Source organism: Nelumbo lutea, chromosome 1 (assembly GCF_056320005.1).
Source record: "Nelumbo lutea isolate HS-2025 chromosome 1, American lotus-T2T, whole genome shotgun sequence".
NCBI classification, from domain to species: domain Eukaryota; kingdom Viridiplantae; phylum Streptophyta; class Magnoliopsida; order Proteales; family Nelumbonaceae; genus Nelumbo; species Nelumbo lutea.
Window position 1 is genome coordinate 99,675,188 of NC_142684.1, and position 24,132 is coordinate 99,699,319.

General features: G+C 33.4%; 1 protein-coding gene across 3 annotated transcripts; it reads right to left on the minus strand.

Annotated features, from left to right (window-relative positions):
* Positions 1-426: 426 nt before the first annotated feature.
* On the minus strand, positions 427-17,121 carry LOC148876386 (protein PSK SIMULATOR 2-like). 3 transcript variants are annotated; one of them, XM_088984114.1, is made up of 13 exons: positions 16,961-17,084; positions 16,304-16,574; positions 12,199-12,524; positions 11,505-11,597; positions 11,312-11,402; positions 9,577-9,670; positions 7,411-7,508; positions 7,030-7,099; positions 6,469-6,572; positions 4,567-4,683; positions 4,015-4,091; positions 3,635-3,679; positions 427-1,067 (listed from the first exon to the last, which is right to left on the minus strand). In XM_088984114.1, exons 2-13 carry the CDS (start codon positions 16,541-16,543, stop codon positions 578-580), a joined length of 1,845 nt encoding a protein of 614 aa, XP_088840240.1. In that variant the 5' UTR covers positions 16,544-16,574; positions 16,961-17,084; the 3' UTR covers positions 427-577. The 3 variants fall into 3 exon arrangements, with proteins under 3 accessions (XP_088840240.1, XP_088840233.1, XP_088840247.1); XM_088984107.1 differs by having other exon boundaries at positions 16,304-17,121; XM_088984121.1 differs by lacking the exons at positions 16,304-16,574; positions 16,961-17,084 and adding an exon at positions 14,289-14,953.
* Between the last annotated feature and the right edge of the window lie 7,011 nt (positions 17,122-24,132).

The window sequence follows — 24,132 nt, forward strand, 5'->3', positions numbered from 1 at the left end:
TGAAGGCAAAAAATCACTTAGAGATGATTTACAACATTAATGTGTTTTTGTTTTTAAAATTACCATTAGCAATGAAACATGTTCTATTTTGGAGTATAGATAAACATGATATGAAATCACCAAACAAAACATATTTTTAAGTCAGAAATTCAAAAAAATGATTTCAGTTGCAGGTTTAAAAACATTTAAAACAAACAATATATATTTTTAGTTTTAAAAACCAATTTCTTCACATAGATGCATACTCCTTTGATTTATCTCCAGTGATCCTGATTTGGATATGATAAATTTATGAAATTAGTGTTAATGAAAGATGGTCTTATTTAGAAATTTGAAGCATTAATTGAATAGTTGTTTTATCTCCCACCTTAAGTATAGGGGTGGAATTACTCCACATGACACGCTTAGAGACATGACACCAGCAGAAATGAAAATATCAATATTATATTTATATGATACAGAATCGTCGACTGATGATCATATACACTATAGAAAAGAGAATTGAAAAAATGTAAATGAAGAAATGAAATAAAATGCAATATTGGAGGTTAATTAAGAAAAAAAAAAACTCCAAGATCTATATAATCAACCCATCTATTACATCTATATCATTAGTCCTAGTCTCCCAGTTTTGGGTTGCACCGAACTCCCTAGTTGGAGAGCTACCAGTGCTCTTGCTTGACCCCCAACGGCAGACCGCCTTTTTCTTGACTGTGGAAAACTCCTGGCTTTTGCTTATTCCAGGAACCGACCTTGTCCAGCTGACACTTTCCAACATATCCTGCTCTTCTTGAGATAACTGCACAATCCTGTTGGTTTTCTTATTATTGACCAGGGGTAGATCTTGTTGGCTCTCCAGCGGTAGAAGTAGGGCTTTACGGGTTGGGGAACGAACAGGAAAGAATGGCTTGAATCCATGGTCTCTGTGTCTTACTTGGCTAATCAAATGGTGAAGCCATGACACCAGCTCAAGGATATATTCTTCTGTCTTTTGCTTATCTGCATGGTAGAGTGTCTGCAGGCGAATCAGATTACCTTGTGCATCTGTCTTCTTGTTAACCTCGCAACTGTCAGTGAACAATTATCATTTTAGACCTTGTTTCAGACTGGTAAATACCGTATGAAAGGACAAAAAAGTGAATGATTTTATAGCACCACATTCCTGATAATCAGAATCCTCCCTAGCAAGCTAGGGCACTAAAGAGACGTTCATTCGTATTAGAAATATATTTTTCCAATAGGATCCGATTCTATTTGTTCACGGATTCAGATTATCCCTGGATCCGATCAGATAATAGGATACGATTGAATCCATATCATATATTTATATTGAATTATCTCTTTTTATAAAAAGACATGTATACATTAATAAACTGGCAGGGACTAATGCAATTCACGGAATTTGTTAAGCGAAAACTAAACAATACAAACATAAGAGTATACAATTATTTTATATTTTTTATTGTTTAAATAATTAATAATTATTTATATTTTATATACTACTTTTAATCATTTTTTTACAATACAAAAATAACAATAATTAATTTTAATTAGGGTGGTTTGTCAAACTGGTGAAACTAACCAATCCAACCAACTCGACCCAAATTGGTTGTTTTTTTTGTATTTCCAATTGGCTTTGGTTCAACAATTTTCCAAGCTAACCAAGTTGGATCAATTTCGCTTTGACCATTAGTAAACCAACCAAAATTGAATGACCCACCATATATATTATACGTTTTTAATATGCGAAAGTAAGAAAATTCCTATATTTCTTACCCTAAAATATTTTATATCAAAACTTTAATTTCTAAATTTACTTTTTCATAATGTCATTGTAATTTTTTTAATGGTCAACTTTTACTAATGGTCAGTCGGTTTTGGGTGACAAACTCCCCAGCCTAACTAGGTCGATTTGGTTGGCCAAATAGCGTACAACTGAACCGAACCAACCCATGAGCACTCTTAATTTCAGCTAAATTAAAAGTCTAATCTCTAATAAATAACAATAGTTTAATCTCCAATAATTATTGAAAATTTATAGTGAAAATACACAATTACTGATAATATATTGATAATGAAAATACAATAATTACAAAAATACAATAAATACTAAAAAATACATTAAATTAGTCAATAAATAATGTAATCTCTACTAAATACTAATTAATAAATTATAACAAAATTAATATAAATTAAATTAAAAAATTTAAATAATAGTTTAATCTCCAATAATTATTGAAAATTTTCTGTTAAATATCAAAACAAAAATAGATTTATACATAATTATTGAAAATATATTTAACACAAAACAACAAATAGTTACTAAATATATACTAAATATGGATTAAGATTTTAAAATTATTAATAAATATTGATTTTTTGAAATTAGTTATTTACAATACTATTTAATTATTGAAATAATACCATTATTTAAAATTTAAAATATTAATTATTTATTGAATTTAATAATCCATAAAATAATAATTTGTACCATTATTACATAATTTCATTATTTTAACTATTTAAAATGTAGTTATGTTAAATATTTCATTATTTAAAATATTTTCTTATTTAAATAATTAAATAATATGTAAAATATGTAATTACTTATTGAATTTAATAATCCGTAAAATAATAATCTGTACTACTATTACAAAATTTCGTTTATAATTTTGTAAAATATTAAATTATTCATTAATTTTAATATTATTTTATAATTATTTTTCTACTTTTAAGAATTTTTTAAAATTTATTACATAATTTTGTCATTTTAATGACTTAAAGTCTAGTTATGTTAAATATTTAAATAATATGTACAATATTTAATTTTTTTTGTTATTTGAATTTATTTATTTTAAAGATATTAAATAATTTTAAATATTTTGTTATATAAGTACTTAGATATTTCTAATTTTTGTTATTTAAGATATTTAGTTATTGAAATATTTAAATAATATTTCATTTTTAATGTTAAATATTTTATTATTTGTATAACATTTAAATTGAATAATTTGGAAAATCATAATTTATATTGTTAGTACATAATTTTGTGATGAATTTTGTAAAAGTATAAAATTATTAATAATATGAATATTATTAAATCTATTATAATTATTTTTGTGTTTTTAATAAATACTTTAAAGTTATTATATAATTTTGCTAGAATATATAAATAATTCTTAAAATTTTTAATTCAAACTTTTTTGGATGGATACAGATAAAAAGTGGGGGAGAGGATAAATAGGAATTAGAGATAATTTAGGAGATAAATACGAATTAAAGATACTTAAGGAGAAAGTGGGGATAGTGAGGAAGGTAGCTTAGGAGAAATTTTAGAAGAGGAGATTATTTAGGTTCTTTGGAATGAGAGAAAGAGAGAGAGAGAGAGAGATTTTAGGTAATTTTTATGGGTAAAGAGAGCATCTCATTGGTTATTTCAAAAATGACATGTAATAAAAGAAAAAAAGAGAAAAAAAGAGAAAATTCCTAGACTTAATGATGATTTGTCCTTCTAGTGCCCTTAGTTAGGAAGAGTAGGGGGCGCTTATCATCATTAGGTTTTGAAAACAAAGAGAGAAGAGAGAGAGAGAGAGAGAGAGAGAGAGAGAGAGAGGGAGTGGAAGCCTTGACTGACCCAGTGTTTGCCCATTCTCCAACCCAGCCAAAACCTTGATGTGCTCTGTTTCCAATTGCCATAAAACCAAAAACAGAAAATGAACAGAACGGTAAAGGATGTTAGGACAAGACAAAAAACAATGATCATGAATTATAATACATCCTAATGCCAATATACATAATCAAAAAGAAAGCAATCATAAGAAGCAGTTCATAAAATGAGAACTTGTGCAAGCGAGAGAACACAGGTTTGAGAGCGACTATGCACTTCAGGTTAAAAATGCCAAAAGATTAGGTCTGTAGCTAGTCCAGAGTCCACCCCTCCAAGACCCCAGAAGATATCATATGCAAAGCGTGGCCATGTAGATGATATATGAAAAGAACACTTGATTGACACACCTGGTTGTATTTGATGCTAGAGGTACAAGCCACTTCAGGGTCTTCTCCATTTCAGCCTTGATCTGGGGAATCGTGAACTGCAAGCATACGTATTACAGCAGATAAATATGAAAATGGAGAACACATGAGAGAGAGATCCTCAATTTCCATTAATATTAAGTAGAAAAATCTTGATTCAAGTTCAACGATCAGTATTACTTGGATGGAGAGATATCAGTAAATAAAATTTAGCACTACTAGGTATACGTCAAGGTACAATTTCCATGGAGAGAGATCCTCAATTTCCATTAATATTAAGTAGAAAATTCTTGATTCAAGTTCAATGATCAGTATTACTTGGATGGAGAGATATCAGTAAATAAAATTTAGCACTACTAGGTATACGTCAAGGTACAATTTCTTTTCTCTCCAGGGAAGGAAATTTGTACAATACATTGCATGATGCTCATGTGTACATGCATCTGGAATCAGAAGATCATATGCATATGCAATAAATATGAAAATAAGAGCAACTAGTTTGTGGGAGGTAAAGACTGTCTAGATGCAGCATACCTCTTCCTTCTCATTAAATGATTGCAATCGGGAACGCAGAGCTGTCTTAACACCAGTTGGTAATGCATGATATAACGTATCCCTCACATTAGGAGGAAGAGCACTTGGCCGTGCAACCTAAGAACACATTTCCATGCAAGAAATTAATTAAAACACTAACAGGAAACCTTCAGCTTTTCATGGAAACCATTCAACTAATCACTTAATCATGTAAATACTTACAATAAAAATGACAACTTTACAGAAGCAATGCAGAATTAGTCTTATTGTTGAGGTCAGCATGTTTTTCAAGACATATAGTATTTTATAAAGTCAGAAAACAGAAAAATAAAATATTAGACAAGAACAAAGAATTGATATAACCAATACCTAACATTTCATTTTATCAATTCCCCATCATTCAACTGGTCAATGGAACTCCCAACAAAGATCCTCATGTTTCTCTCTTTCCACAAGCCCAAACAAACTGCAAAAGCACAAACCTCCACAGGACCAATATCTTGTTTGTGGCCAACTGAAATGCCAAAAATTAAGTCCATATCCAGTCCACCCCTCCCAAGACTCCAGAGAGCTAGGACTAACACTGGATAATGGCCTTGTTTTCTTTTAGGCCAACCAAGAATAAATTGGTTGGCTTTATTTTGTTCCTCAAAATTTTTTATACTACATGTCTTCTTCTATTTTTTAATAGGCGTCATTGCTTGGTGTAATGGTAAAATGTCTGGCTGGTAAGTGTGAGAACATGGGTTCAAGTCTAAGAGGGACCACTTTGTGCAAAAGACTGCCAAAGTTTCAGACCGTATCCAGTCTCAACCCTCCCAAGACCCCAAATAGCTGAGACCAAAATTGGGTAATGGCCTTTTTTCTATTTTTGTAAGTAAAATAAACCAAATCCAGAGTAGTGCATGCAACAGAAACAAGTAGCCAGCTTTTGTTACAAGGAATTAATGCATCACACAGTTATTGTATTATGTAATATGTTAAACATATTTCAATATTTTGTAACAAAACTATTAACTCTCTCTCTCATGAATGCACAATAATTTTGCAAAGGTTTTCATGTAAAATGAAATTTTGAATTCTTTCCATGTCTTGAATGTATTTATGTGAAAAGAGTTGAAACATACTAAAGTTTGATGGGACATTGCAAATGTTGCAATCCAGTTAGGTTTCATTTTGAGCACCACAAATTGTGAACGTTTAAGTGACCCAGCCACAATACATGTTTGGGTCACCACAAATTGTAACTGGGTCATCACAAATGGTGACCCAGTCACAATACATATTTGGGTCAGCCTCCAACCACTATTTTACAAAAAACCCATTGACTTACACAACAACCCATGGCCTAGGCAATTGAACTGCCTGACATGTTCAGCAGGTTACCAGATTTTTTTTATTATTTTATTGATTTTTTTTTTTAACTTTTATGATGGTATTACACATTGACCCATTGACACAGATGGTCGAATCACTGACCCGTTGACCAGGAGGGGAGAATGGTTCAAGCTTCAGGCTGGGTTTTAATGTTTAAACCACTGCATTTAAGCGGTGTGTGTGTGTATTTAATGTAAGATTAAAACTATATGTCATTGTAAGTTTTCTTTTTTCCTTGACAAGTAATATGAGAATGTAAGGTTTGGGCAGAAAATGCCATGCTTATCAAAACCTTGTAATGTTTGCATTCCAAAAGGATTTCATGTCAAGTAACATAGGATTTCTTTTTTCCTTGACAAGTAACTATATATATGAGAATGTAAAGTTTGGGCAGAAAATTCCATTGCTTATCAAGACCTCTTAAATTTTTACAATGCTATTACAGTACATGTTATAACTAGCATGCATATAGATGCCATCCCTCATACTACACCAAATATTGGAATAAGAAGCTATTGTACTTACAATACTATCTGTCTGACTGATGATGCTCGCATAGTGTAATGCAAGACCAGATGCGCCAAGTCTTTGAGGGCTATGAATTGGATCCTTGCTATCCACCCCTATTCCTGCCATATCTCATAACGGATTAGGTATTTCCACAGGAAGTGAAATCTTCTTTGGAACTGCAGTAATGGAGATTACTCCTAGATTTAAGAAGCTACAAATGGGACTTCTACAAACCCAACCAAATAGTAAGACATTATTAGAAAACCTAGGAAGTTCATAGGTTGGGTTACAAAAAAGTGCATGACCTAGCCACCTAGGCACATTACATTGGTCCAACTGGCTCTTCAAACATAGGCAATTCAATTATCAACCAAGCTGGATTGATGTCAGTTTCCTCTAATCTGGTTTCATGACAAGAAGAAAAAACCTCTATGATGAGACACATATGATGCATGATAATCTTGGATTCAGCAATTATAAATATTAAAAGAAAATTAGTGAATAAAAGCATACATGGCTTTAGCATTTTATCAAATTCATGTATGGAAGAATGATCAATTGTTCACAAGTATGTACCTTTATTTCCAAAGGCCTCCACTATCGCTTGATATATGAAGGTGACAATATCAACAAGCTTTTCCATGACCTAGAAGAAGAAATGATTAACTTTTTTACTATCATAAACTACATCCTGCTTTTCCATGACCTAGAAGAAGAAATGATTAACTTTTTTACTATCATAAACTACATCCTGCCAGATTACATGCCATATAGTAGTGGCAAAATTCTGAAGAAATTCTTCACCATATTCTAATAATAAGTAGGGGCTTGTATGAAGCAGAAAACAGCTTACCAAGAAAATAACAAATGCACAGAGAATGTTTGTTTGAAAATTTCTCAAAATACTATAATGTACTTTTGCAATAAGTGGCAACAATTGGTTCATATATCATATACCTCTTCCAAATTTTTTGACCAGAGAGATTTCTTTTTCAAGCTCCTCACAAGCTTTCTTTGGTCTTTGAGCTCACCCTGTATTATCATGACACTCTCTCCTACAAAAACAATCAAATGGCCTTTTAATTGACCTAGTGAATGAAGAGGATACCCAATACCATATGCAAAAGGATTCCATAAATAAATAGCTTTTGGTTGACCTAGTGAATGAAAAGGATGAGCATAATTAAAACTAGCATGATTGAAGCAGAAAAAGAAATCAAACACATTATAAGAACATGAAAACCTTGAACTAATAAGAAACCGGTATTCCTCATGCAAGGTGTAAACACTTTGATCGAAAAGAACACCATGAGAAGAGTACACATACATTCTTTGGTTTCTTGATTCTTCTTGCATTTTTTTTTTTATAATTGTAACCATATAGCAAGCATTTAACAGCAAGGATGTCCAAGCGTGTCTAGTACCCATATAGGTATCAACATTTATCTAGGTACTAACCGACTGCCCACCATTCCCCTTCCCAGAAAAAAAAAAAATGATGCAGCAGCAGGGACTTGGTTGGATCAGTTTGAGCCTCTTTGAAAACCCAAAAAGAAGCTAACAGATTTGAAGAAAAGGAAGAAATGTTTGAAAAAGGATTTTGGCCTCATTCTCATATTAAAGGAAATTTACAGGAGAAGAATTGGTGAAAACTAAAAGTGGGGTCTACTTAGTTCTTGTTATTCTGAAAATACTATTTTAGTGAACTTGCAGCTTACTTTGTTAAGTAATTTCTGATGTCTTTAAATCAAAGTAGCTTTAGTTGGATTAGGAAAGTGTTGTTAGAGTTGTTTAGGAATTGGAGACCTTGATTAAGTGTCTTAATGGGTTAGTTATGGATTTGTCTTAGTTCAAAAGTAATAGGAGTTGTGTTGGGTCAATTTCCTAGTTCAAATTGGAGTTTGAAAGGGGACATCCAAGTTAACAAATTGAGTCTATCAATAGAGTTATTGTACTTAGAGTAAAATAAGAGTCATTTCTAGTTGTTGTAATTAGAGTTAGATAGAGTCATTGTAATTAGAGTCATTGGTTTAGTGATTTCTAGTTGTTACCAGAAGTTTTTCTCCCACCCCCACCCCCCCTCTATTTCTTCTTCCAAGTGATCTATCTCTTTCCTGTTCTCCCCCTCTTTCTTCTAATTTCTTACTCATCCTTTGGTGCACAACAAGAAACTACTTGCTTTTCCCTCCATATTCTTCATCTCTAATCACCCCCGCAGCCCCTTGTTCACCCCACAAAGCCTGCCACCATATCATAAATTAGTAGGACCCTACTAGGGATGGAAATTTTCCCTATCCTGGTTGGGTACCTAGCTTCCCCGACCCTGATTATATATACTAAAATTATACATATAATATTATTTATATTATATATCAAAATATATTTAAATTATTATTTATATATTTTTTAAATTTTCCTTTATCTTAAATAAATCTATTTTCCAAAAAGCTTTTAATTAAAAATTTCGGGATTTTGGGTACCCAACAGGGAACCCATCTCCTTAGGGATTGGGGATGGAGGGTCACTTTTATGCCTGACAGGGATCGGGGTCGACTAGTCGAGGATGGGGATTTGTGTCATAGTTGGGATCGGGGATGGGAAGTACGGTCCCTGGCCGGAACCTGCCCCATTTCCATTCCTAGACCCTATTCCGCCCATCATCAAAAAAATAATAATAAAAAAGCATGGGATTTTTTCTCCTTCATATTCCCTAATGTAATACTTTGGCACCTCTAGATTTGACAATAATAAAATGAAGTATCCAATTACTAAGGAACACTAGTCCAATTCACATGCTTTTTTTTTTCTCATAACGATAAACTACTACTACTACAAAAAAAGTGAAAGTTCATGCTGTTTTTCTCTAAGAAGTTATTAGTAGAATAGTTAAAGTCTTGCTCGGTATTAAGTAGGTACATGCTCAAATCTTATGCAGTTATTCTGATACTACTGACTCTAAATTAAAGAAAATCATAGCAAACGTGTGCGAATCCCTTCACAAAACATTTTGATCTTTTATTCAACAAATAGAACTTGATTACTCATAAGCACCATATCCAGTCAGCAATTTTCATACACATCTTGAGAAATTATGATATCAAAAATAACTGAATGTGTTTTAACCTCTTCGAGGAAGATGTAAGGAGTCTACTTCCTCAAGCTTCCGCCGATAATCTTGTTCAAATCTGTCCAATGCATGAAATTCATGGTACAATTCCTACATGTGTAAAATGAGTTAGCTCCTCAAAACAGAACAATGTTACTAACTTCTATAGAAGTTAAGGCATAACTGATAAAAACATAGAAGTTATGCATAATCATGAAAAAAACGTTATGATTCCATTAGCTTGTAAGGAATGTCATAAAAAATGTGGAAAACCTAAATAGGTATCACATTAATGATTATGTCCCTACACCATTGAAAATCATCTAATATAAAATAACTTGTTCCATTTCCTGACTTAAAAAGAACACCAGGAAAACAAGTACTTTCCAACAATTGAAGAAGCCAACTCTTAAAAAAAAAAGTGTTCTCTAAATATTAAACCTTTCATTTATAACCAAATTTAGCAACCAAAAGTTTCCCATCTGAAATAGATAAAAACAAAGCATTGTCATAGCAAATTAAAGTTACAAGACCAGCTCATTTGACACCCAGACAAATGAGAATTTTTAAACAAGAAGTTACAGGATTGAATAAGTTGGTATTTTCTAAAAATTGAAAATCCTCTTTAGAAGAATAAAACACAACAGTACAATGCAAAATGCTTATATAAATATACTAGAATATTATGTTTCCTCTTCTCATTCTAGAAAAATATCCTTCCCATGCATGTAGGAAAAATAATTTGTTTGTGTTTTACTTTCAGAAGTGAAGACAATAAGCTAATTCCAAGTGAAACCAAATGCCTAACTGGTAGATCATGCCAATTTTATATGGATTTCCGAAGGAGTTTCCTCAGGCAGGAGTAATTGGATTAATTTGAACCATTTGATTCTACTCAAACTTTATTGAATTTTCCAACTAATGGATTGTTCAAAGTGTCATTCTTGTAAGTATCTAGAAAATTCTCAAAAAAGACTTAATTTTTCATCATGATGAGTGTTGGGATGTTGATTAATGTGCAGCATACTGTAGGCTGGATAACTACCTATAGGCTATTGTGAATCACTCAATCAACACCAAATGGGGCCAAGTTGCCAAATGCCCATGATGCTCATAATGAACCAAGTCTATGATTATATACACAAATCTGAAAGACTGATATAGAAACCTGCAGGAGAAAGAAAAAAAATTCTGCAGGAACCCCACCTTTATTGTTGCAGTAACCAAATTAAGAAAACCCTTTTTCTAAAGTTTCTTTAAGGCTGTTTTTGGTTTGAAAGGAAAGGTAGGGAAACCTATACAAGGTCTGTACAGATTTCCCTACCTTTCCCTTCCTTTTCCTACCTTTTCTTTCAAACCAAACAGAACCTAAAGGTGATAGTTTTAGAAGGCTCTTAAATACCACTTCCATAAACCAGAGACTATTTGAAAGATATAAAAAAACATAAAATAAAGTCAAGAGAGCTATACTTATAGTTGCAGAACGGGGACACAAATGACATAAACAACTCCCAGGAAAACATATCCACCATATCTAAATCACAGAATAGAAAATCGTTTGCAATAATAAGGTATGCATAAAATTTTGTACATGCAAGGGGATCTCCAAAAGGTTAAGTTAATGGCTGTCCAAATATCAATGCAAATTTCAATAAACTATACTATATGAGAAGATATGTGTCCAACAAAGAAAATTGTCAAGCAACACACACAAATGAATCATCATCCACTAAGGCCATAATAATAACTTACAGCTGTATGCTGAGCCAAGGTTGAAAGTTCTTGCATTGTAATTTCTACCTCCTCTCTGTTTTGTCTGTGTGTTGTAATATCTGAATCCAATCTGAAACATCAAACAAGAATTTCAAGAAATATGTTTGCTATGTCAGTAAATACCAGAAACATGAAATGTGACTTTTAAAGCACTATAAAGTATCTACCTTACTTTTGAAAATAACGACTTAAGTTGTGCCATTGAGGATCTTTACAAAGGTCCCCAAATCTAACTACTTCTCTGGAGAAAATGTCAAGCTCTTCCCTGTAAAAGTGAGAAAAGAAATTAGAGAGAGAGAAAGAGAGAGAGAGAGAGAGAGAGAGAGAGAGAAAGAGGGAGACACTGTGCATAAAAAAATCCAGGAAGATGAAAAGAAATCAATCTCCTTGAAGTTAAGCACAAACATTTATGACAATCTTTTGGGCCAAACTGATTGGGACAGATGCATCTTTTGTCCAATCTTCCTAATATTCAGAAGATATTACATTTAATAGATGACCATCAAGAAGGTTTGGAAATTGCAAATTTGTGGGTACCTTGTCATGGACTAATCATGTGCCTATTTTTTTACTCTCTTTTTCATTAATAGCATCTGATAATAGTAGTTTCTGTTGAAAGGTTTTTAGGTTATAGCATCCAGAAATTTTTGTGGAGAACAATCCAGTTTCTCCCCTTTTGATATAGGATGTATTTAGGTCAATGGGTTTTTCCCACAGATTTTTTAAGGGAGGATTTTCAACATATAATTTCATAATAAATTTTTACAACTCAATTCAGCCCTAGAACAGTAGCCCTGCAAGCACACAATACAAGAAAATCTGAGATGTAGATCAAGCACTGAAATCACACTAAAGTCTATAGAAACCTTTTGTCAGTGGCAGCAATTCTCAGCAATTCTTCCATATCTGTAGATACTAATTGTTGTACTCCTTCTGAGTATAAAATCTCCTTTTTCAAGAACTTGACATTTTCCCCAGAAAGAGATCTCAATAAATTGGCTCCTTTAACAATTGTATTAGCTACTTCAAATGCTAGAATAGATATTTTATTCCTTCGTGAAGCCATCCCAGAAACAAATCCCCCTGTGGGGTTCAAATTTGACATGCTACTTCCAAGTGTATCTAGGACATCCACAGCCTTCTCTAGGCCAACAATACCAGCCCTTCCCAAAATTGAGCCCACCTGTGGCACCTGCAATAAGTGAACTCAAAGGTTATCCTACATAAGTGCATATGCTAGAAAGAGATTGAATTTCGATAACAAGCCATTACCGTGTATTCCGAAGACAATAAAATATTCATTTTTCTAACATGATAAAAATCATGAAACACACTTCAAAAGCATATCATCTATTCTTGTTCTATGTAACATGTATATGTTACTACTGCACAAACACCACACACTTCAGAGAAGCAATAGTCTATAGCCAAATGCCAAAGAAATACTCCTTATTGAATCTGGTGTTTGAATGGTCCTAATTATACAAGCATGAGCATTTTGTTGCAATTGCAACATCAAGAACTTTACCAAAACAGTATCTATTGCAGATTATGTTATCAAGGGCATTTTGGTGTGACTATATATACCATTCTCCCCACCTTAAATAATGAACTGAGGCATATTTCAATGTTTAATTAACTTCAAATCATTTTGTTTACCTAATCTTAAAGAATGGAAAGTATTTCAACATCTATAGATGATATTTCTATCATATTGCCACGCTCTACCCAAAGAGCGCTGGAATCTCCTAGTATAATGTTTACCTTGTTTTCATACTTGTGTTAAAGTATTATTGGATAATTATGTAATGCAGGAAAATTTGGCCCTTACATTCAACTATCAGATGATTAGAATCAAATGTTCCATGTTCCTTGTGTCTTGACTGAAATATGATATATTAAAGCAATTGGTGTCTTCTTCAGCACAATAAATTATCATGCTTTGCCAAATGGTTTGAACCCACAGTAATGAATGACCACTTCAAATAAATCCAGAATTAGTATAATGGTAAAATAACACTTCATGGCAACTTTACAAAGAATAGACCATCAGCTAAGCATGCAAGTGGTTTATTTACTACTTGATGGTTAAGAACCTGGCATCTAGGCTTAAAAGTGATTTGATTACTGTTGATAGTTGAAGAGCTTCTAACAAGGGCTTTAGCAGAAAAAGGTATGCTAGGGGGTAATCCTCAGCAGATTTTGATGGACTGAGCCTTTGCTGCTGATACCATTCCAGAACAAAAGATATGCAACATGTGTACATAAATCAACAAAAAAGTAACATAAAGTCACATGGCGTCAATATGCATTACTGATCTAGACCATTATTTAGCTCTATATTATCCAATGCGGGACCTATTTGATTTCATTTCTATTTCTATCCACCTATTGATCACAAAACCAAAATCTAGGGTGCACTTGATGAAGGTAAACTCAAGTTGAAAATAAGGTTAACACAACCATCCAGATTCTCCTTTCCTCCATTTCAATTAGAGAATTCCCTTGTCAACAATCAGAATACTGTTACTGATATCCACTAAGGTAAGGCTTGTAACATTGAAAATTAATTTCGGGTAAAAGGAAAAACTCTATCATTCATAATTCCCATGATGGTATTGTAGCAAAAGTGATGTAGGACTTGAATAACCATAAGATGATTTTAGGTGGGTTAGGACGGGTTTATCCTGTACTGTGATTCCCACTTTTGGGTGCAAAACCTTGTGTGGTTCCCAAATAATATATGGAATTGCAGTGCTAGTCTCATGTAAGACACCAAATTTCAGCTCCCAAGTTCCAACTGATGTACCAAAACCATATAAACCCAGGAACCAAAGTTTGTAGGGCTTGAACAATCCAAGATAGCAAGATAAACAAATGGAACAGGAGAAAGAAGAGGAACAACAAAGAAGACAAGGAGAAGAAATCCACTATCAACAGTAGAGGTTACACTCACAGTGTAAAAGGAGAAGAAATGGTTCGTCTTATAGCCCATGTCCACAGGCATCAAAGGAGAAGAAATCCACTATCAACAGTAGAGGTTACATTCACAGTGTATACAGCCTCTCTCACCAAACCCTATATCCCAATACACCCGAAGAACCCTCTCTCATTGTGTTTCACACACTCCCACACTCTCTTTTCTTGGTGCTTAAGATACAAGATAGTTTCCTGTGCAAGATACAATGAGGTATACAAGAAACAGCCTAGTGGGTCGAGTCCATACTACTGGTGGAGCCCCCGCACTCCCAGTGGTGGTCAGTGCTGGACTACAGGCTTGAGCCTAACAGCCCAAGCCCTCTTCTCCACCATAGCTTACTATGAAATTTTGCCTTCGGATTTTTTCTCAACTTGACTCGGAGCAGGTCATGGAGTGGATCACAACTAGAATTCAAGGCACCAACACAACATATCCCAAGATGATGAAAAAACTTCAATAGATCTAGATAGGAACTTTTGTCGTGAACATTCATAGATAGGGTTAGAATGGATAATTGTAGAGGGTGACTAAGATTAGTTAGGTTTGGAGTACATTTGGCATAAAAGGACAAAAAATTTGGGACTGGGAGGAAGCTCAAAATCTATGGAACCTAGGGTTCTAGGTGGAATTTTTTTAATGATATTTGGAGGGATAAAAGATAAGGATATATGAAGGTGCTCAGATATGGGAGGTCAGATACAGTTTGACACAAAAAGATAAAAATGGCCAAAATGGGAAATTTTCAGGTTTTGATAAATTAAAGGAAAACTCACCTAAATCAGTGAGTCCTTTGAGAACACTGAATTTGAATGGATATCTTTTGATGAACTTATGGCTGTAAAATCTCAAATCAACCTTATTCGTTCATCATATCCCCATTTGCACTTTATATATGGTATATAGACACCATAGGGGTGGCCAGTCCTGCACTCCTACTAGAACTAGGAAAAATGAAAATTATAGAAATGCAACTATGACTAGATAAATCAAAATACTAGACCCCACAGACAACATATAAATTGACCAAAATACCCCAAATAAAATACAAAAATATGTAAAATTTTCAGAAAATTCCATATTTGGCTCTTTGGCTCCTGCATCAGGAAGTTATATTCACTAAAGCTGTAAAATAGTTAGGAAAGTTTCTGCATTTTTCTATCAAGAAGTGGAATTTTAATGTTTGATTGAGTTTAGTGAATGAGGGAGTTCTTTTTTATGTTTTAAATACTATGATAAAGAATATCAGGAATTTTAAGATTAGAAAAAGCAAAAGTAATACCCTTCAAAAAAAAAGTCTGACTTTGAAGCCTGCAGTTACAGAGGGGTTTTCTGCTACCTGGACACCTGATTTACCAGGTCCAAACCATCCCCCTAGCAAGGGACCTTTTGGATTAGCCATGTTTCTGTCATCCTTGCAATATCGAAAAGGGTGAGACGTAGAACCAATTCAAGCCATCTTGGGTTGCAACATCAACGGCTATGTGAAAAAGTGTGTTGATGAAACAGGATTGAAAGGACCATCAGGCCCGGATGCTTCAGAAAGAGGCAATATTCAAGACCACATTTAATCTCTTGATTTCGGAAGGCTTTCCAGTAATTAGAGTTATCATCATCTTTGATTGGATCAAAATAAGTTTAATAGGAATGTCGGCATGCTGCATGCAAACCGGAAACCTATAAAAGACTCAGGGATCTATAGCTACTTCCAAACAGATAATTCCATTAGAAATTTCTATGGCAAACTCTAGACGTATGATTGAAAAAAGCACCTTGTAAAATGCATGTGAAAAACAGCCAGTACAATACTGATATTGCCTCCATTACGGCACCAGAAATTTTCCTGAGAACAATATTAACTAATGGAATTGCCCCATCTATTCTTAATGCAAATAAAACATTGATTAAATAATATATCCATTACTAAACTCAGAATAGGAATTGAAATAAGTTTAAATTTAAGAATAAATAATATAAAGTCCTTAGGAACTTACCTTGCTAGCACCTGTCCTTATTGGAGACGGCTTCAATTTGCCTGAGGAGGATATTGCAATCTCACCAGAGTCGTATTTCAGCGGGGCCTTCTCATAAACGTCCATATCGGAATACGAAAAATAACTCTTTTCCTGCTTGTCGAAGCTACTCATCGTCCTTACCTTCGTAGAATTTCCTGAATTCTTCGCCAGAATCTTTGAACCACCGTTCGGGGTTCCACCCGAACAGACACCTCCCATTGCGCCAAACAGAATTTTAACTACAGACAGTCTATGAAATCACCAAATCAACCTAAAACCCCTATCAAATACGATAAAACCGTTATAAGATGAACAAAAGAATATATATCCAGCTCCTACTGCCTCCAACAGGGGAAAATTTACCCAAGTATCAATGACAAGAGACAACTGAAAAGAGAGAATTCGCAAGGAAATGGAACATAAGACGAAGAAGAGAAAAACTGATGAAGCCAAAACCCTGGAGAGATTATGAGATAAGATTCGAAATAGAACGGAAAATGGAAAACCCTGAAGAAAAAGAATTAAAATTACAGTCGAGAAGATGGTCAGAGACGGTGGTACACAAATCGAAGGATGGATATTGGAGGAGAGCGTCAAAAGATCGCTATGCTTAATCCTAATTGTGTTCAACAATACCTGTTTATCTGAGTGTTACCAATTCAATTCAAATGGATTTTCAATTTTGAATTCAATGAACACAATCAACAGAGACAGTGATGGTTGTATTTTCTTCAGTTTCATACTTTCATTTCATATTTTACGCGAGAGTGGGGTGAGTGGAGTCCCGCCCGCCATTGGTTTTGGTGTCCGACGTCAAATCTCAAATGCTACCCCGCAATTCGACCATTTTACAATATTGCCCCTGGATCAAATTTTCTGTATTTATCCATTTTTTCCATCTAATCTTCTAGATGTAACAATGCCGCCTTGCCACGTAGATATCTCTGCTGATTCTTTTGACATCAACGTGATCGGGTTGTAAAAAGGCGGCCTTGCCACGTTTCAAAGATCCTTTTGACACGAGTTACGTGGTGGGTTTTCCACGTGGCAAATGATCCTTTCTAAAAACTTTACCCTCCACGAGTTCCACAGGACCAGAACGTGGGCCAAAGCCCCAAGGGCCAAGATTTAACATGCAATCCTCTCGAGTTCAAATCAGCCCTCACAAGGTGAGACTGCGCCCCACAACGTTTTACAGCATATTCCCGCTGTATATTAATAATATTTTCAAATAATATATCATTTTTAATATTATCATCTGAAAATGTTTCTAATACATGGTGGGGATGTACTGCATGACGTTATGCGGTGCAGTATTGTTAGCGGTTGATTTTATCTCAATCCACTCTACAAACTAGGAAATGTACTATTTGGGTCCCACAATTGTGGCCACTAGCCAGTAGCCACGTTGAGGGATAGGATGATGTGGCAAAGACGTAAAAGCTAGAGGGCTAGAATGTCATGTTTGAAACAGATAAGTTCTGTGTATTTGTAATTCAATACCGCAGCATTCGTATTTTTTTCTCTGTTTATAACTATAAAGGGTACTATGGACATTTTGTAAATGTAGATATACGCCATTGAGACTTGTCTGACAGAAACAGAGATAACCAGAGATGATTTGACTAGACTGAATAAATTCAAAGTCCACGGTTGGAACGTTAAAAGTGTAAAAGGAAATCTGTCCACGCGGCAAACTCTAAGTTCTTGGATGAAGGGTACAACGTCAGACGTCAGATGATCAGGGCCATACAAAGCGCGTGTAACGACGAGAAGAGATCCTTTGACTTGGAAATCAGGTTGTCGTCGTCGCCATGCTGCATCGAGTATTTCACAAACACGCTCAACGGCTCAAGCATTTGTCCGAAGAGAGGGAAAATCCTCTACGCCGGATGGCGTAGACTTGGGCTAAAACCGTGAAATCACAGCCTTGTATGTATTTTCTGATTCCATCCTAACGTCACTTCTTCCAATTCGACGTTATGTGATTCACGGCCTTAGTCCAAGGCTACGCCCGTTGGCGTAGCAGATATTTCTCGGTCCTGACTCCTGAGGCCCTCCTTGACTCTGTCCCCGATTTGAATGAATTGATGGTACTCGGAACTCGGAAATCTCAACTGCCAAGCAATCACGTGATTCATCTGGGTTGATTACCGTACCACTTCCGTATAGGTTTTGTTTTGGACCCTCGGATCGAAGGCCGCTATATCCTGAAAAAGAAAGTTGCTGCAGAATACGTTGGATTGGAAACGTTAGTTTTTGGGTTCAGGCAACGATGTGCTTTATCTTTGCTTTTCTCATCTGTTTTCCGAGGAATCAAGGAGCAGAAGCAGCAATTGAGTAGGATAAAACTGAGTTCACGTAAGCGCCTCACATTGCTCAATAGCACACATGTAATGAAATTATCAAATAAGTTGACGATGATGCCTCGCCAATTCATCATTCGTTTCCTTTACTGTCATCGGATTCTCCCAACCCCCTTGTGGGGCGCTTATGTGAACTCGTTCAGACTTCAAACTGCCGAATAGACGGTCTATCATGGTAAGATCAAAGGGATGGTGGGCCACCAAGAAAGAATTCCTATCATACCTATCATCATGATAATATAGGGCTAGGGGTAGACACTTTGACAGTGGAGACTAATGGATCAATTATTGGGGTTCTCTTGTGAAAAATTCGCTCGCTCTAACCTTTTTAGTCAAATTCGAGCCTAATTTATTAAACGAGTCGAGCTTGAATTTAATAAAGTTAAAGTTTGTAAAGCTTGTAAACTTAACTAAATTTATATTATATAATCTTTAATTTTTTATACTATAATAAGAAATAATTATTTATTATTTATATGTATAATTTTTATATATATTCAATGTTGGAATATAGGGATGAGCATTTAGTTTATTTGATTAAAAACCAAACCAAATAAATTGAATTTATAAAAATATAAAACCGAAACCAAAATCGAGTTTTTTGGTTTTTTGGTTAAAACCAAATTTTATTAATATTATACTAATACATATTATATATTTATATATTATGTATATTATAATATATGTATATGTTAATGTATTTTATATAATACATTATGTTTTACATATTAATAGTATATATTATATTATGTATATAATAAATTTCAGTTAATTCGGTCTTTTTGGTTAACTGAATTTCCAATCCTAAAAACCAAACCGAATTTTTTTAAAACCAAATTAACCAAACCAAAAAAAAAAAAAAAAAAACAGAAAATTTCGGTTTGGTTTTTCAATTTTAACCGAACAATGTCACAACCTAAGTGTTGCAAAAGGAAACTGAAAGCTAGAGGTTTCATGGGCATTTTACTTTTAGAGATTTCTAGTCAAGCCTAGGGGATTCTAGAGCCTTCAAGAGCCATCTTGAAGAGTGTGGAGTTCTATGTGTATAGAACTTTCTAGAGTCATCTCAAAATTTTTGTATTGTGTAGAATATTGTAGAATAGTCTTGAGTTAGAATATGTTAGGCTTCTTTGTAAATATCTAGAGAGGGAATGATCTAAGAAGATGCCTAAAAGGTTCTACTTATAGAGATAGAACATGTGGTTGATATGAGGTGTAAATGTGTGGTTAGAATAAAGATTGCACCTCAAAGGAGGTGCAAGTCATATACCATTATCATTAAGCTAATAAAGAGTGCTTTTAAGTTAAACCCTTATATGCTCCTTTGTCTCTTAAGTCTTTTAGCTTTGATTTTGTGTAAAAGTTGTGAGTGTGCCACTTGGGCCAAGAGCCAAGACAATGCTAAGGAGTTAAACTGACTTATGGAAGCAAATAGTGCAACCACATGGCCGCATGTGGCTAGGAAGGAGGATAGGCATGTGACAATTGGCTTGCTTACATTGAAGTTTGAACCATATGCTTTGCCTCTGGTTGAATCCCCATTAATTTCTTTTCTTGCAAGACCCTTGGCCAAGAAATTTAACATGTCAACTAAAGAACCACAAAAATCAATATGCACAACACCTAGTATCATCCATTCCTCAAAAGCTAGACCATTTTAAACTCTCGTTTGAAGTTAGCTCAACATAGAGATCAGTTATAGCAGGCCCCAATGGCGGTCTTGTTTTATTAATAATAAAACTAAATGTGAAAAGATAACAATTACCCTCTTTAAGAGATGAGGGAAATAAAGAGAACAAACATAAAAGAAAAATATAACAACTAAATCCTTCTTGCCTTACTAATAAAAATAACAAATAAATAAGTCTAACAAATCATGGTAGATTTGAATCCTCTAAAGATTTCAGGTGTTAATATGCATTGTCTTCAAGAATGCTTAGAACTTCTTTTCTATTCTTTTAACTTTTTGGTAGTAAGGCCACAATTAATTCTAGAATGTGGAGTAGTTATTCTTAGGGCCCATTCTGTTTTTTCGATTTTGAGAGGGGGTAGTTGGTCAATGGGATTTTGGTTCCCATTGACTAAAATACCCATGTTCTTTTTTCAAATTTATATGGGGACTACAAAAAATTTATTTTCCCTAGGTATCACATAACTGAATAATCTTCTCTCTCAGGTGGATAAGTAACTTTCTCATATTGGGGCAAAGTTGCCAACACTTGGATGGAACAAAATGGCCCATTTTAATAATAATAATATTTATAATAGTAATAATAGCTTTTTTTATGGCTAAAACAAAGGATTGAAATATCGATATGATACACCCGATATGAGACGTATCATATCAGTATCGGACTGCACCGATACACCAGTCGTGCGTATTGGTCCGATACGCTACTACATTGGGGCATATCGCATAGTATCAACCGATACATGCCAATACAGAAGCGTATTAACCAGTGTCACAATAAAAAATGGAGGGAACATGACTCAAACCCAATTTGGTGAATGCCCACTGCCCAGACATGCATGTAGATTAACCAAAAAGCCATTTGTTATTTAATATTAATACATGTAATAAAATAACTTTTATTAAACTTCATGTTTACATGCAAATAAAAAACAACATACATTTGTTTTCAAAAACTTCAACTATAAATTAAAAAGAACAATATTCAAAATTAGTATTTGTAAATCAATGGAATAAATAATTTATAAAATCCACACACACACACATATGTATATGCATATATATCTTAAATTTTTATAAATTATTAATTAATATTTTAATTTGCATTAAATAACAATTTATTTATTATTTACAAAAATAAAAGTATTGTTTACAAAGTATTTGAAAATATAATATAAATTGAATCTATCAAATCCATTAATATACATTTTATATAAAAAATAATTTTTAACTTTGAAATTTTATAAATATAAAATATTAATAATGGAATAATTATTTTATTAATTAAAATTTATGAATTTTTATATGATGTGCATTTTCAAAACTTTAATATATTTGATATATTTTAAGTTAAGATTATATATTTTTATAAATTATTAATTGATATTATAATTTACATTTTATAATAACATATTTATTGTTTAAAAAATATAAATATCATTTATCAAACATTTAAGAATTAATTTTTTAGTTGAATTTTTTGTTAGTGTTAAAAAATAAAAATAGAAAAATAGAAAAAATGATATAATAATTCAAATATAATCGTTGCATAAGCTTTATGCCTTACACTTTAATAGATAATAAAATAATACTGGCTTTTTGTATGTATTAATTTATAAAAATCTATATAATATTTGCTTTGGAATCTTGATTGAAGCATTATTAATAAAAATTGTATAATATCTACATGTCCTATTATATTAATTATAATATATTTCTTCATATGTATGTGTGTATGTATATATATATATATATATACAATTCCTATATATTTATATATTATTTATAGTTGTTTTGACATTAAATTTAATTCTATTAATATATTTTATTGGAATTTGTATGCATTTTCTTAGCATATCCAAGTGTCTCCATGTTTTTTCGTTTGTATCCATGCGTTTTCCAAGCGTATCCGCATCCAAGTTGTCTGATACGATATTTGATACCGATACTTTAATCTTTGGCTAAAACGGTTATTTTCTTATTTACTTGGGAAATAAAAAAAAATAGATAAATGCACTTACCTGGTGAGTGCATTTATCCGGTTAAATGTAGTTACCCGGAGAAGTGCACTTAACCAAGTGAGTAGCTTCCCAAAAAGAGAACGGGGCCTTGTTGGATTTGTTTAATCATTCATTCTAGGATCGAATCCTTTCATTTATTTAATCATTCCTCAAATATATAAGGAAATGGAATGTGGTGTACTCTAGATAGAAGGGCAATGGAGATGCTACAGAATCCACAATCACTTTCAAGAACCACCCTAGATAGAAGTGCAAGGGCTAATAAAAATTAACTCCGATGTAGATTTCAAGGGGACGGGAGTTACTTCTTTTGGTATTGTAAGTCCAAGGCAACTGTGGAGACTTTGTTTGCTGTTAATTGTGGGCAAACCGCTTCGGCTATAGAAGCAGAGTCTTTGGTGCTGCTTGAGGGTGTCAAGATTACAATGCAGATTGGTGGTAAAAAAGTCTTTGGCCCTGCTAATTATAGGCAAATCAAGGCAACCTTGTCTCTAGAAGCAAAGCCTTTGGCGCTGCTAGTATTAATTTAGGTGCTTTTCTTTTTTTTTTTTTTGTTATTTTTTTAGTTTTAATGAAACATTGGATTACCAAAAAAAAAGGATGAAATTGGTCTGGGAGTTGGAAAGAGATTAGACTTTCGGTGTATGTATGTATTCATTAATCATTTGGCAATAATCTAGAAAAGAATGGACAATTTGATTTGATATTGGCTGTTGTCCAAAAGCATTATTTGTTTTAGCTATATCTCTGACCCAAGTATGTGAGTTGTCAATTGTGTGATGAAGTACTTGATGTGAAGGTGTATTTGATACAATAGCTATCTACTTGAAAATGAATAGAAGGGACAAACTCTAGAGCCATTGGTGAAGTTTATGTATAATCTAATGCTTGGAGATTTTTCTGTACTCTTTACATAAAATGCATGTGGGGAAGATATTGATCATGGATTTGTTTCCATTTTACTTGGATAAATAACAATTCATATCAATGTATTTTATGCCAAGGGATTTCTCGCATGCAAAAACTTTGCATGCACCCTAAGGCTATGTTTGGTTTGAAGGGAAAGGTAGGGAAAGACAGGGAAATCAATACAGTGGTTGTAAAAGGTTTCTCTACCTTTCCCTTCCTTTCCCTATATTTTCCTTCAAACCAAACATAACCTAAAAAGTATGAGAATTCAATCACACATATGGAGTATCTCCCCGTTAATTTAACAAATATGTATGAGAAATATTCTCAATGTACAACATCTCGATGCGTATGTGCAAAGTTTTTGTTTCAGGAGATCCGGGCTCATATTTTACATGATCAACAATAGTGAAAGTTCTTTTTATGAATAAATGATAGAGAAGAATTATGGTCATTTTGGATAATATATTTTTAATAATACATGTTGAACATAGGGGCATTTTGATCAACTCATTGCTTATTGGGACTTATTGGCCCCTATCGTGTTGGTTGTTGCATCTCGTTTGTATATCTTGGTCAATTTGTTACTTTAGAGTATTAGGGGTATTTTGGCCAATTTATTGATATAAGGGTCCACAATTATGATGAAAACATTAATATCCAATGCCATATACTTTGATGATCAGTTTGGGTAAAATATTAATAATGGCTACTTTTATTTGCAAGGGCATTTTGATTAATTAGCTATGAATAGGGACATTTTGGTCAATTCAGTGTTCATCGGGCCTAATTGGCTCCTATGAAATTGGTTGTTGTATCTTA